A 13,711-nucleotide genomic window follows, 5' to 3' on the forward strand; every position below is an offset into this window, starting at 1 on the left:
TAAAATCCAAACTAAAATTTTCGTGTCTCTTTTTCTTTTCTTTTTTTAATTAATTTATTTAATAACGTTCATATTTTTTAATTTATTTATTTAATAACGTTCATAAAATTTAACATCATCTTAAATTTGGCTTACATCCTTTTCCAATCTTTTTTATAAATAAATTTTTTTTAAATATTAAAAAAGGTTTACATCCATTGCTTTGGTACATAAAAAGCAATAGCAATAGCTTTAGGGTGTAAAAACCCTTCAAATTGCTATTTTAGCAACATACATTTTCAAATTGAACTATACCTAGGTGTTTTGTTACAAAATTTTAGCAACCATGAACAATATGATCGTGTATATATAGCCTACTATAGCTAGAGGCTAAAACTGAAATACTATATTTTATTGTCTCTCTTCCAGTTGTCTTTTTTTATTATTATGAAGGTTGTAACTTGTAAATGAGTCGAACCAAGTCAAGTATTAAAAGTTTAGACCTACTTATTTAGTTTTATTTCGAACACAATCCAAACTTGAACTTATTATTAAATTAGATTATATGTTTAAATTTGGTTATTTTCTTATTGAATAAGTTCGAGCATATTTATGAATTACTTGATTAACTTGTTATTTTTTAATATATAGTAAAATCTTGACTTCAATTATTTACCCATCACAAATCAACTAGTTATATTATTAGTAACTACCAATGGTAATTTAATATCATATGGACCTATTTACAAATTTACATAATATAATCTCAAGTCTAAATATATATAGTTTAAACAAGCCTTATATTCACTAATACATTATTATGTATGAGTTTAACTCATTAAATAGTCAAGCCTAACATTGGGCTTGAGTTTGGTTTGTTTATTAACATAAACAAACGTTCAAGATGTTTATAAATAAGTCGGTTCATTAACAACACCATATGCAAACATGTTTAAATATATGATCTCTTGTATTCATCGTGTCTGATACACTTGAGAATTGGACGAGAAGCTCTACCCATTTTGATTGTACCATTATACCATTGATATAAACCCCACTCTTCACAAATAAAATGTTCAAAGCTCACGTGAAACTTTTTAAATACTTATTTTTTTTAGGTATAAAATATTTGGCTTATTTGCTGAAAGATAAAAACAAAGAGAATAAAGTTTTCATCCAAACTCATTGTGTGACATTCATAAAATCATTCATTTGTATGAAAATAACATGACTCGGTAAATTATTTAAATAAATCACATGTCTCATTAAATATGTAATGAAAAAAAGTATATTTGGATGATCATTTGAATTGTCATAGAGTGAATTTGAAGAATTTTCCTTGTAACTAATTTTTGGAAATAAACTCTATCCAAACAAAAAATAACTTTATAAGACACAAAAAGTGATTTTTTTTTTTTTTAAGTAAATAAGTTGGTGTTTTTTAAACCTTTTTTATTAATTTTTTTTTTTTTTTTTCAAATAGTGAGCTTAAATTAAAAGTATAATTTGGATTTTTTTTTTTTTTTTTTTAAATGTGCCATTCATGTAACGGGTCAAAAGCTTTTAACAGACCTGGACCTAGGAAGTACCAGATCCGAAAGCAGATAGCTCTTTAAATTTTACTGCCAAACCATACACCACCGTTACTCCGTCAAAACCTTCAGGAAAGCAGAGCACAGCACCGCTGAAACAGGTGGTTTCTATGGCGAACCGCTCGCTCTTTACCACTCTAATAAGACGGTAGGTCCCACCTTTCACCTCTCTCTCTCTCTCTCTATCTCTTTCTCAGTTCTCGCAATTGACACTTTGAAAATTTGAAACTAACCAAAAACGTAGCGTCAAGCATCAACTCGGAGCAACAAGTCCGTGGAGACCCATATCCTCAAAATCATCACCACTAAACGTTACTGCACAATCTGGAATCGGCAACAAAGACCTTATGAGCGAGATTCTGAGGCTTAAATCCCCAAAGCGCAGCGCAATTACCTTGCTTCAGAATCGAGCCGAGCAAGGCCACAAGCTCTCAATCTCCGAGCTTCGACGCATCACCAGGCAACTAATTAAGTCTAAACGCCATGACCACGCACTCGAGGTTTCAAGTTCAACTCTATCGCTTATAAATATAACCCATTTTCATTTTTTCTTGCTTTATATTGTAACACACTAGCCACTTCTACATGGTACCCAATTGTATATATATTTTTTTAGATACAAGTCCAGTTCTTTATTTGGTGAAAAAAAAACTTTACCAATTGAGCTACAAGTAAATAATCACTTATATAGCCTGGGTAGACCAACGTGGACTCTTTTTGATAGATATGATTGGATTTGAACCTATTGCGTGTACTTCATGATGATTACTCTTTATTGTTAGGTCAAGGGATCAATAGAAATAGATTTTATTTTGGTGTAGGCGAGATTCAATCTAGGCTCTTATTTAAGTGACTTTATAAATTGAGCTAACTGGAACTCACAATGTGTACTCAACACACGCCTTCACAATGCTGTCACTGTGTCACACAATCCAATCCACACAATACAAAATACTTCATAATTGATGAAAAGTAATTCCACATATAAATTTAATTTCTGTCTCAATATCAATGCCAGTAATCTGTGTGAAGAATTCCATTGTGTTATTGCTAATTTTAGGTTGCGCGTCAGTGTCACTACTAGTATTAGGTCACTAATAAGCACAGTCAAGTGGCTGGAAAGGAGTAGCGAGAATGCGAGATTATATTTAGCATGGCTAATTATGTTATTGTTAGGTAGTTCATTAAATAACACGTGATGTTTGTTTAATGTACAGATCGTAACATGGATGGAAACTGGAAACGGTTTCTTGATGTCACCGGGTGATCATGCTGTCAAACTGGAATTAATCATCAAAGTGTGTGGTTTAAGAGAGGGTGAAGACTATTTTACACGATTAACTGACAGTGCTTCGAAGAAAGCGGCATGTCTAGCTCTTCTTCATGGTTATGTCAAAGTGAGGGACACCAAGAATGCCGAGGCTCTAATGGTGAAGTTGAGTGTGATGGGACTGATTGTGACTACTCATCCTTTTAATGAGATGATGAAGCTGTATATGGCCACATCTCAGTGTGAGAAAGTGCCGCTTGTCATTCAACAGATGAAGCGAAACAATCTACCCCGAAATGTTCTGTCTTACAACCTTTGGATGAATGCATGTGGTGAGGTATCTGGGGTTGCTTCAGCGGAAATGGTTTACAAAGAAATGGTGAGTGATAAGAACATACAAGTTGGATGGAGCACCCTTTCGACTCTGGCTAACGTTTATATAAAGGCAGGACTTGTTGACAAGGCTATTTTGGTCCTCAAGAATGCAGAAGAGAAGCTGTCTACTTGTAACCGGCTTGGTTATTTCTTCCTCATTACACTGTATGCCTCTTTGAATGATAAGGAGGGAGTATTGAGGCTCTGGGAAGGTAGCAAAGCAGTAGGAGGGAGAATCACATGTTCCAATTACATGTGTGTACTGTCATGCTTGGTGAAGCTAGGTGATATTGTAGAGGCTGAGAGAATTTTTATGGAATGGGAATCTAGTTTCCGGAATTATGACATTAGAGTCTCCAATGTACTTCTAGGTGCTTATATGCGGAGTGGAATGATAGACAAAGCTGAGTCGTTGCATCTTCACACATTGGAGAGAGGTGGGTGTCCAAATTACAAGACTTGGGAGATTCTCATGGAGGGATGGGTGAAAAGCCAAAACATGGGCAAAGCCATTAATGCCATGAAGAAAGGATTTGCTATGTTGAAGCATTGTGATTGGAGGCCATCACATGGTATTCTAATGGCCATGGCAGAGTACTTTGAAAAGCATGGGAGTTTTGAAGATGCAAATTGGTATATTAGACTTATCCACCGTTTTGGTCTTGCAAGTTTACCTTTGTATAAATCATTGCTTAGAATGCACCTTCAAGCTAAGAGACCAGCTTTAGGCATCCTTAAGATGATGGAGAAAGATAAAATCGAGATGGATGATGAGACTTCTGCACTCGTTCAAGCCTTCAATGTTTAAGCAAAGTTGTTGCCAGGGATTAAGTCCTAGTGGCTTCTAGCAAAGACATGGAATACAGTTCATATTTTTGGATTGCCTGATTTGGGTTTAAAGATTCACGGGGAAAAATTGACGCATGAGGTGAAATCATTAACAACTGAAGATTCTTTTGAAGAGGATAGGATAATAGCTTATGTACCTGGCACAAGCTTTTCAATTTTTTTTTTTTTTTTTAATAGAAGAAGCGGAAGTTTAATCCAAAAGCTCATTCTAAATGTTCTGATTAAATTGTGCAGATATTGGAAGGCAGATGTCACTTGGGCACATTTCCTTCAGGGAGATTGTGGCAGTCAACAGATAAGATAATTAATTATCATTTTTGGAGGTATTAACATCCTGCAATTATTTTATTGAACTGCAGCATTGTATTTGTGATTGCAAAAGATGCATATGTATAATATTTCCTAGTAATTTTGCAATTCTTATTCATCAGATTTTGCTAATCTTACATGCATGATATTCAGATCAAGAATATCAACTCAAGTCCACATCCTTTATAGTTTTATATAACCCACTAACAATCGTTCATACGCCTTGTGCAGGTAGCCTTATGTACGTGCTCAGAGATATAAAGACTTCAAGTCAATGCTGCAGTCAAAATTTTGTGTAATTCCTTGCTGTGCTCTAGCAATTTATCCTGAGGTCGCATACATTCTTTAATAAGAGGGATCCCAAGGAAATCTTGGAACCAAGAATCGAGTAAAGGCATGGTCTCTGCATCAATCAGCTTTATGCCTATGATTTCCTCAGTCATTTGAGCCCAGCATCCAATCCAGCCAGCAGCAATATCAACAAAGCCTATTGTTTCACCCCCAATAAAGCGCTTCCCCTCAAGACCACTTTCAAGAATCTTCAAATTCTCACAAGCTTCTTTCACAGCTCTCTCTTGTTCCTCCCCCTTTTTGCTAAATGCAGCCATCAGTGCTGGCACACACTGAAAAGAGTAGACTGATTAATGTTTTTAGAGTTTGAAATAAGAATTTCCTAGTCTATGCTAGTTAGCTTAGATGGAAATCTGAACATTAGGCCCACAACAAGGATAAATTTTTGTATATGCCAGTCTCGTGAGACCATTTTGTGGAACCCACGTGTCAGTTAAACAATAGTCTCGTGAGCCTGGTGCAAAAGATACCACCTCCACAACAAGGGAGCACTAAACCCATTAGCCAAAAATATATATATACTTTTAAAAAAGTCTATTTTGTTAAAGCTTAGGTCCAGTTCTATATGTTGTAGGTTAGGGGTGAATAATTATCAAGTGAAACTTAAATACATTGATCAATAAGCCACGTAGTTATGCTATATTGCTATATTGACCAAAAAAAACTACATGAACCTAAGATGTACATAACCACATGTACCTTAAAAACTATAGATAAATTTTATCCAAATCCCTATGGATGAATCCCACGCAAGATGGATTAAAGCTATTCTTGGAATATCCACTTCTATTCTTAAAGAGTTCATAGGTTCCCAATGGGTGAACCCAACATACTCAATCCTGCATGTTGCTTTACTAATTGAGAGAAAATCTAGCACCACAACTTATTTTACAACTTTTTTGCCACAATTGTTATGTGGCAGAGTGTGAGTGGTGAAGGAAAAATGGTGGGTTCATGTGTAAGTAATATACAACCACTCAAAATCTGTTATGTCAAAGTTGTAATAAAAAGTTGTGAAAAGGTGTGTGGTTCTAAAACTATTCACTAATTGAAGCTTAAATTAGATAATGAAGGACAAACCACATATGTTGCCATGCAATTGAACATACTCAAAAATAAAAAGGATGCATCCAATCCCTCACCTCCAACATCACATCAAAAAACAAAAGCACAAAAATACAGAAAACATGTACTTCCAATATTGCATATATATAATATTGCGTAGTAATTTTGCAATTCTTATTCATCAGATTTTGCTAATCTTACATGCATGATATTCATATCAAGAATATCAGCTTAAGTCCATATCCTTTATAGTTTTATATAACCCACTAACAATCATTCATACGCCTTATGCAGGTAGCCTTAAGTACGTGCTCAGAGATATTAAGGCTTCAAGTCGATGCTGCAGTCACAATTTTTTTGTGTAATTCCTTGATATACTCTAGCAATTTATCCTGAGGTGGCAAACATTCTTTAATAAGAGGGATCCCAAGGAAATCTTGGAACCAAGAATCGAGTAAAGGCATGGTCTCTGCATCAATCAGCTTTATGCCTATGATTTCCCCAGTCATTTGAGCCGAGTATCCAATCCAGCCAGCAGCAATATCCACAAAGCCTATTGTTTCACCCCCAAAAAAGCGCTTCCCCTCAAGACCACTTTCAAGAATCTTCAAATTCTCATGAGCTTCTTTGACAGCTCTCTCTTGTTCCTCCCCCCTTTTGCTAAATGCAGCCATCAGTGCTGGCACACACTGAAAAGAGTAGACTGATTAATGTTTTTAGAGTTTGAAATAAGAATTTGCTATTCTATGCTAGTTAGCTTAGATGGAAATTGCATGTTATCATGTACTAATAAACTTGCATGAAAATCTTGTGTTTATTTTAAGATTGTTGTCTTGTAAGAAAAATCTCTATATAAGTCATCTAGTAATTGAATTACCAATAGTCATCCAACTGATGCATGCATTCTTTTTAGTTTGGAGAGAAACTTTTCATGCTTCTTATATGTTTCTTTTTTTGGTGTGAATTTTGAAAATTTAACTGTTAAATTTCATGTTCTTTATGTTCTTAACATACATATCAAATTTTGTTCAAATTGAATGTTATTTACTATTTGATCAATTAACTTATTTTTTATATACAACTTTAAATCACAAAAACTTGAAATTTTAATATTTATTTGATGACATAGCAATTGATCATTGATCTTTGATCTTCTTGAAATTTTATAAACATTAATAATGTAATAGTAACATACAATCTAATTGTTAGATTTTCAAAATACACAGTTAATATAAAGATATAAGATGAGTTTGTAAGGTTTCTCTCCAAACTAGTTTGTAGAGAAACTTTGTTCTTCTTTTTAACGAATAAGAGCATAATTTAAGAGCTATCCCCAATGATCAGGGCTGTGATAGTTGGTGTAACCAGCATAGTAGTTCATATAACTAAGCTCATGGAGAAGGTGGCTTCTTCTCTTACCTTATCATCAACGAATTTGGCCCAGAACCGTGCTTTGGCCCTTTCATATGGATCTATTGGAAGGAGGGGATTCTGCTTCCACACCTCATCAATATATTCAAGAATTATGACTGACTCTGCCAAGGGTTTATCATCATGGACAAGGACTGGAATTTTTTTATAAACAGGGTTGTACTGCAAGAGCATGGGACTTTTGTTTTGGAGATCCTCTTCCACATACTGGTACTGGATCCCTTTCAGTTTCAAAGCCCACTTTACTTTAAGGGAATAAGGACTTACCCACTTGCCTACTTCACAGAGTCTTCAGCCATTCTTAATTTCTACAAAGCAGGCATCTCATGGCAATTTATAGATGTACCTCTCCCAGTGTCTCGAAATAAATTTTACTGAAAGTCTAAAAATAAACTTTGACTAGCTTTTTAAATAAATATTAACGTCTAGAATAATTTAGCCGCCTTGATGGACTTTTTTTTTTTTCCTGGTCACATGACAAATGAAAAGAAAAAAAAAAAAAAAAAAAAAAAGACAGAGGGAAAACCAATCCCACCATGGATGATGACAAAAGAAAAAGAGATAAATCATCAATCAATCAATATCATTTTATATTATATCATATCATATTATATATAATAAAAGTTAAGTTTAGACCTCGTGGTTGCACCAAATAGCGACACCAAATTACAGAAATTTTCTTAGATTTTTAAATTTAAAAAAATATATATGTAAGTTTTCTTGAACTATAATTTGTAAGTGGAGGGGCCTGTTTGGTACCCTATCTCAAACTCACATTTTTACATGTTAAATAACATTACACACATTTCTACACATTTTTTCACACATATGTATTTTAAAAAATTACAAACAACATTTCTCAAACTACTCTACCAAACACCTCCAAAATTTTTCTTCAAGTATAATTTTTAAGTGGATAAAAATCTTAATTTGATTAAAGTTAAATTACACTTGCTATATTTTTAAGTGGATAAACACAAAAATCTTAACAATTAAAGAAATTTGTCAATCACTTTTTTTTTTTTTTTGAGAATCAAATTTGTCTTTCACTTAAATGTGAATCTGACGCGTATGTAGAGATGGTATGGCACTTTTCGGAGAAAAAAAGACTGATTTAACAAAAAAACAAAAAAAGACCAACCTACAATGTAAGGCTAAGGCTCCCATAAAAAAATAAAAGAAGAAAAGTGCGGCTAAGGCCAACTGTTAATGGACACGTTGATTTGTGTATATACTTCACGTGGCCCAGCAATTGGCATATCACATTGTGGTTTAATTAGCTTTGGACTTTTTGTTCATATAAAATTTTTCAACGTGGAGTGTATGTGTATATATATATATATATATATATATATCAAATATTTCATAATTAATACCTATTATATGGTTCTTTTGTGCTATTATTCTTTTCTTCTACCTACAATCTCTATTATTCTCTTCTTCTACTTAAATGGGGTTAAAATAGTAAATTGACAAAAATAATAAATTCCTACTTCTACGTTGAAATGTCTTCCTGCTTCTAATAAACTCATACTTTTACGTTAATTTAAATTTCCACTTCTACTCTCTAACTCTCTACAAAATAAGATCACTCTTTTGTTAGTTTTAAAACTCCTCCAATCTACAAAACTCATCTCACGAATTCGTTTTTTTTTTTTTTTTTTTTTTGATTAGAAAAAGTAAAAATCTCAAATTATAATAAATGCAAATTATTAATCTTTACCCAAAAAATAGAAGAGTCTCACGCGCGTGTTCAAATTGTTTACTCTATTTTTTTTCCCATCAAATTGAATATATTTTATGTATTTGTTTAAATTGATTTCCTTAAGTTTAATCCAATTTAGAGAATTGTTATGGATTGTCAATTGATTTTTTTTTTTTTTTATAATGTTAGTTTGATTGTTAAGAAATTATATAAGAAATTGAGCTTTCATGTCAAATTAACTAAGAAATTAATTTTTTTAGTTTTGCGGTAACTCTTAGTCGATTAACTATGTTTTCTTAATTATATATTATAATTTGTTTTTAATTTTTAATTGCCGCTAAAGGGCTTGAATCAGGTTAGTGCCTCCATGGAAACATAACTTGCTCGGACCAATGATGCCGCATTTAACAAAAATATTATTTTTTAAATATATTATACTCTTTGTAATTGTTGTGCATCTTATTAATTTGTTATTATGTTTGCATAATAAAAGTTAGGTTTAGACGCCGTGGTTACGCCATGTGGCTTCACCAAATTATAGAAATTTTATTAAATTTTTAGACTTTTAAAGAACTAAAAAGGAATAGTATACTACCAGGACTCTAATTCATTTTTATCATTAAGTATTTTATCTCTTTAAAAAAAATAAAGAAATAATTAATCAAAAAAATATTTTATAGTAAGCGTAAAATAAAAACTTCTTCATGTAAGATTGTAGGTAAATTAATATTAGATTAATCAGGACTCTAATTCATTATTATCTCAAATTCATTGTTATCTTAAAGTAAGTGTATCTCTAAAAAAAATGAAATAAAAAACTGCAGATTAATATTAGATTAATCAGGACTTTAATTCATTCTTATCTCTAATTCATTGTTATCATAAAGTAAGTTGAATCACCTCTATTTCTTTTTGAAATCTCAATATTTGGAGTTGTCACCATTATACATCAATGAATCCGTGTTCCTATCACACGTAAGAGACTAAAATGTTTCTTTGTTAAATCTATTGCAGGTGGAGAAGAAAGCAGTGCTAGAAGATTTCCAGAATAGAAGAGTGTTGCAAAGGATTCAGCAGTGTCTAAAGATGCTAAGGTAGAGTAAGTGACTATTGTCAAATCTAACAGTTGAATTATCTGTTTCACTAGAGCCATACTTCATAAAATTTGTTGAACTACAATTAAATTATAGTGTTGTATCTCAAAAAAAAAAAAAAATTCAAACACATAGATGCATTGAATTTAATGTTCTTTGGGAAAGATAACTTTGTTTGTATCATATTGTTCAATACAATTATGTGTTTGAATTTAATTAGAGAACCTAAGACACATTATCTAAGGAAATGTATCTAAGTCTTAGATCAAACATAAGAAAATTACCCCTCAAAAAAAGAAAAATATAAGGAAATTAGCCTAAACAAAAGGCAACAAATACATAAAACGTATTTAATTGATACAATACTTAATATTGTAAAGGTTTGATCCAATTTAATTATTTTGTTGTCCAATATATATGTAAGTTGTCGTAGTAAATTCCAACTTATAGACTATTAAATTTACATACAATTTTGCAATCTATATGGTACTTTGTTTTTTTAACTCTGTTTATTTATTTATTTTATTATTATTATTATTTTTTTTTTAGGTTTGTCAAAATAGATTTCAAGCATCCTAAGAAAGGTTTGTAATCTAGATGTAAAACTTTGCAATTTTTTTTAATTAGAAAAAATGTTTTATTCCTCCAATAGTTCTATCTTTAAAAAGTGGCTAATTTTATGTTACTTTGTCTAAATATTTTAATCATTAATATTAGAACAAAGTTTAGCTACAAAACCATTTGTAGCCTAAGGCTACAAAGTGCTCTAATAAATTGACATGTGTAAAAAATGGCATGTGCATTGCACATGATTACTTAAGTAAACTTAACCCAACTAACCCTAGTTAACTACACCACCTATTAAAAAAATAAAAAAAATAAAAACTAAAATAGATACGTACTCTCTCTCTCTCTCTCTCTCTCTCTCTCTCTCTCTCTCTCTCTCTCTCTCTCTCTCTCTCTCTGCGACTTCTCTTCAAACCCAGAAACCAAATCTCTCTCACCACTGGTCACCCCTTAATCTCCATCTACCGTTACCACGTGACTCTCTCTCTCTTTCTATTGTTCCGTTCTGCATTTATTTTTCAATGCCATCAACTGTTTTTTCAATGCCAACAACTGTTTGAAACAATGTCTAAATCAACATGTTTTTATTTTTCATCGTTGTTATTGATTGAAAACCTTTTCAAAGTGATTATGACACATTTCGATGGATATTAAAGGTTTTGATTGGTTTAATGGATATTGTATTATTGTTGTAGAATGGGTCGTATAGTGGTTTCAAGGGTGCAGAAACTAAATTAATATCTGACTTTAGGAAGAAACTAAAATCATATGCGCTGAATATACACTGAAAAAAGTGAAAGAAAAATGGGCCATTGTTAAGGATGGGGAAGACTCAGCCTCTAAGTTAAAGGTGAAAGGTTTTCCTTTCCAGAAGTCCTGCACTATCTACAGAGGCAATGATATTATGGCTCAGGTACAAATAATTTATAAATGTTGCTAGCATTGAAAACTGAAGCCTCAATGATTCAGATTTGCTTTGTGTTCTGTGGAATTTACTGAAAATGCAACAAATATATATTGTTTTAAGCCTGATCAGTAACTTTGCAAAACCATATTTTGTTATTTACTAGAGGTTTAAGTACATGTTCAACGTGTGTGATTTGTGTATAGACTAAAAATTATTGAAGATTTTTAACAACAGCATACATTTGATGACTAGACAAAGAAATATGTACTTGGTACAAACTTAATAGATGAACTTTTAAACCATGCTTTTCTTTTGTGGCCTTAATTTATCTTGTTGATCTCTCGACTTGAACGGTTGAACTACATTACTCTTGCCAGGGAATTAGTTATATGTATAGGTTATAGAATGACATGATTTTTAGGTCTTGTTCATCTCTCAATAGATTCATCTAATTTCTCATGCATGATTTTTTTATTTCATTCCTTGAATTTATGTCTCATAGATTTGTTAAGAGCCACTAGCTACTGCAATGTAAGTGTTGAAGATTGGTTATATTTTTTTTCTCTTAATTTTATAATTACAATTTTATTCATTGTGGTTTTCAACATAAGGTCTCACTCTTATGTTTTGATGTAGGTACAAGTTGCGGCAGTTTATGCTAAAAGGAATAAATTTCAACTAACCATATTTCCTAGATCTGATGATCATGCTTTGGTTGTAGCATTAGTGGTAATATTTCTAGATTGAAGATAATAGAATGGTTGTAATATTTCTAGATTGAAGATAACACTTACGATAAAGCACCCTCCATAGTGCTATGTTTCAAGAATTAGACATGGTTGTATTTAAGCTACAACTTCAGCAATAAAAGGCAGCAAATATTTTCCATTTAAACTACTCTTTTCTCGTCTATTAATTTCTTGGAGGGTTGTCGCCTCGAATACAACTAATTCCTTTCAAACTCACTGGTTCACAGCACATAGCCTCTGGGGTATAGAACTAGACCAATTCTGATTAATCTACAAACAATAAATTGACAGATTCTAGAGGATCCACATAGCTATATGATAAAATAAATATAATTAATTAAATAAAAATCAAGCTTCCAATAATCTGCACCAAGTCATGTGCACATAAAGATAGCATTGTAATTTGTAGGGAAATCAATAAACAAAAACAGAGTTTTCTTGGTTTCCTATCAAGTTTAAACTAGGAATGCAGAAAAAGTGGTACCATTTTGCACCACATACTTTATCTCTCACAATAGCCAAAATAAATTTAGCCTAAACTGTAAATATACTTAACCTTTTTGTTTATAAACTTTATATCAAACAATAACTCAATGCATTTCAAATGGTACAATAGTAAGAAATAGTCATCAATCTGCCAATGGTTTGACAATAAAAAAACCAGCTTCAATCTGCCAATGGTCTAACAATAAAAAAATAATAAAAAGTTAACAATTTGCCAATGGTTCTGAAAAACCAGCTTTAATCTGCCAATGGTCTAACGATAAAAAAAAATACTAAAAAGTTAATAGTTTGCCAATGGTCTAACAATAAAAAATAGTCTTCAATCTGCTAATGATCTGACAAAAATATATAGTTTTCAATCTCTAACAAATAAATTTGCATAGTCTTGTCTAACGATAAAAAAAAATACTAAAAAGTTAATAGTTTGCCAATGGTCTAACAATAAAAAATAGTATTCAATCTACTAATGATCTGACAAAAATAAATAGTTTTCAATCTCTAACAAATAAATTTGCATAGTCTTCAATCTCCACCCAAAATTCTTGCACCCTAACTCCAGTTTATTTAGTGCTTTTGCCAATATGATGCTCTTCTTGGATAACATCAGAAGTAGCTATTGAAACCTGTAAATAATAGCAAAGAATAATTGACAAATTATAGTGGAATGTAACATATCTTACTTTATTTAGGCTTCCAAGTGATTCAACTTGTCTCGCCTCACAATCTTTTTTTTGTAAGCCACTAGCATGTTTTTTAGCATGTGTTGTTTTACTTCAAGATTTACCATTTTTCTTCTCTAATGCAGATTTCAACCTTCTCTTTGGACGCCCAACAGTAGGTTTTGTTTTAATCCTACATATGCTATCACCTTGTAAAACATCTATAGTAACATCACCATGGATCTCTATGCAACTTTCCATATTATTCGAATGACATTTTTTTCTAATCTCTTGCAATTCCTGTA

General features: G+C 31.9%; 3 protein-coding genes across 3 annotated transcripts; 1 reads left to right on the forward strand and 2 right to left on the reverse strand.

Annotated features, from left to right (window-relative positions):
- The first annotated feature begins 1,585 nt into the window (after positions 1 to 1,585).
- On the forward strand, positions 1,586 to 5,069 carry LOC115960418 (pentatricopeptide repeat-containing protein At5g27460). The gene is made up of 5 exons (XM_031079315.1): positions 1,586 to 1,719; positions 1,816 to 2,071; positions 2,789 to 4,144; positions 4,300 to 4,388; positions 4,606 to 5,069. Exons 1-3 carry the CDS (start codon positions 1,682 to 1,684, stop codon positions 4,022 to 4,024), a joined length of 1,530 nt encoding a protein of 509 aa, XP_030935175.1. The 5' UTR covers positions 1,586 to 1,681; the 3' UTR covers positions 4,025 to 4,144; positions 4,300 to 4,388; positions 4,606 to 5,069.
- On the reverse strand, positions 4,622 to 4,994 carry LOC115960420 (glutathione transferase GST 23-like). Its single transcript, XM_031079317.1, has one exon. The coding sequence runs from the start codon at positions 4,980 to 4,982 to the stop codon at positions 4,641 to 4,643; it is 342 nt and encodes a 113-aa protein (XP_030935177.1). The 5' UTR covers positions 4,983 to 4,994; the 3' UTR covers positions 4,622 to 4,640.
- Positions 5,070 to 5,902: 833 nt separating the features above from the next.
- On the reverse strand, positions 5,903 to 7,509 carry LOC115960419 (glutathione transferase GST 23-like). The gene is made up of 2 exons (XM_031079316.1): positions 7,210 to 7,509; positions 5,903 to 6,479 (listed from the first exon to the last, which is right to left on the reverse strand). The coding sequence occupies exons 1-2, from the start codon at positions 7,393 to 7,395 to the stop codon at positions 6,120 to 6,122; spliced, it is 546 nt and encodes a 181-aa protein (XP_030935176.1). The 5' UTR covers positions 7,396 to 7,509; the 3' UTR covers positions 5,903 to 6,119.
- Between the last annotated feature and the right edge of the window lie 6,202 nt (positions 7,510 to 13,711).

This window comes from Quercus lobata, chromosome 9, assembly GCF_001633185.2.
Source record: "Quercus lobata isolate SW786 chromosome 9, ValleyOak3.0 Primary Assembly, whole genome shotgun sequence".
NCBI classification, from domain to species: Eukaryota; Viridiplantae; Streptophyta; class Magnoliopsida; order Fagales; family Fagaceae; genus Quercus; species Quercus lobata.

Bases quoted from the DNA above. Each gene is read 5' to 3' on its own strand.
- LOC115960418 (XM_031079315.1), top strand. From the start codon at position 1,682: ATGGCGAACCGCTCGCTCTTTACCACTCTAATAAGACG. The intron at 1,720-1,815 runs GTAGGTCCCACC...CCAAAAACGTAG, and splicing joins TTTACCACTCTAATAAGACG to CGTCAAGCATCAACTCGGAG. The intron at 2,072-2,788 runs GTTTCAAGTTCA...TTTAATGTACAG, and splicing joins GCCATGACCACGCACTCGAG to ATCGTAACATGGATGGAAAC.
- LOC115960420 (XM_031079317.1), bottom strand. From the start codon at position 4,982: ATGGCTGCATTTAGCAAAAAGGGGGAGGAACAAGAGAGAGCTGTGAAA.
- LOC115960419 (XM_031079316.1), bottom strand. From the start codon at position 7,395: ATGCTCTTGCAGTACAACCCTGTTTATAAAAAAATTCCAGTCCTTGTC. The intron at 6,480-7,209 runs GTAAGAGAAGAA...TACTCTTTTCAG, and splicing joins CCAAATTCGTTGATGATAAG to TGTGTGCCAGCACTGATGGC.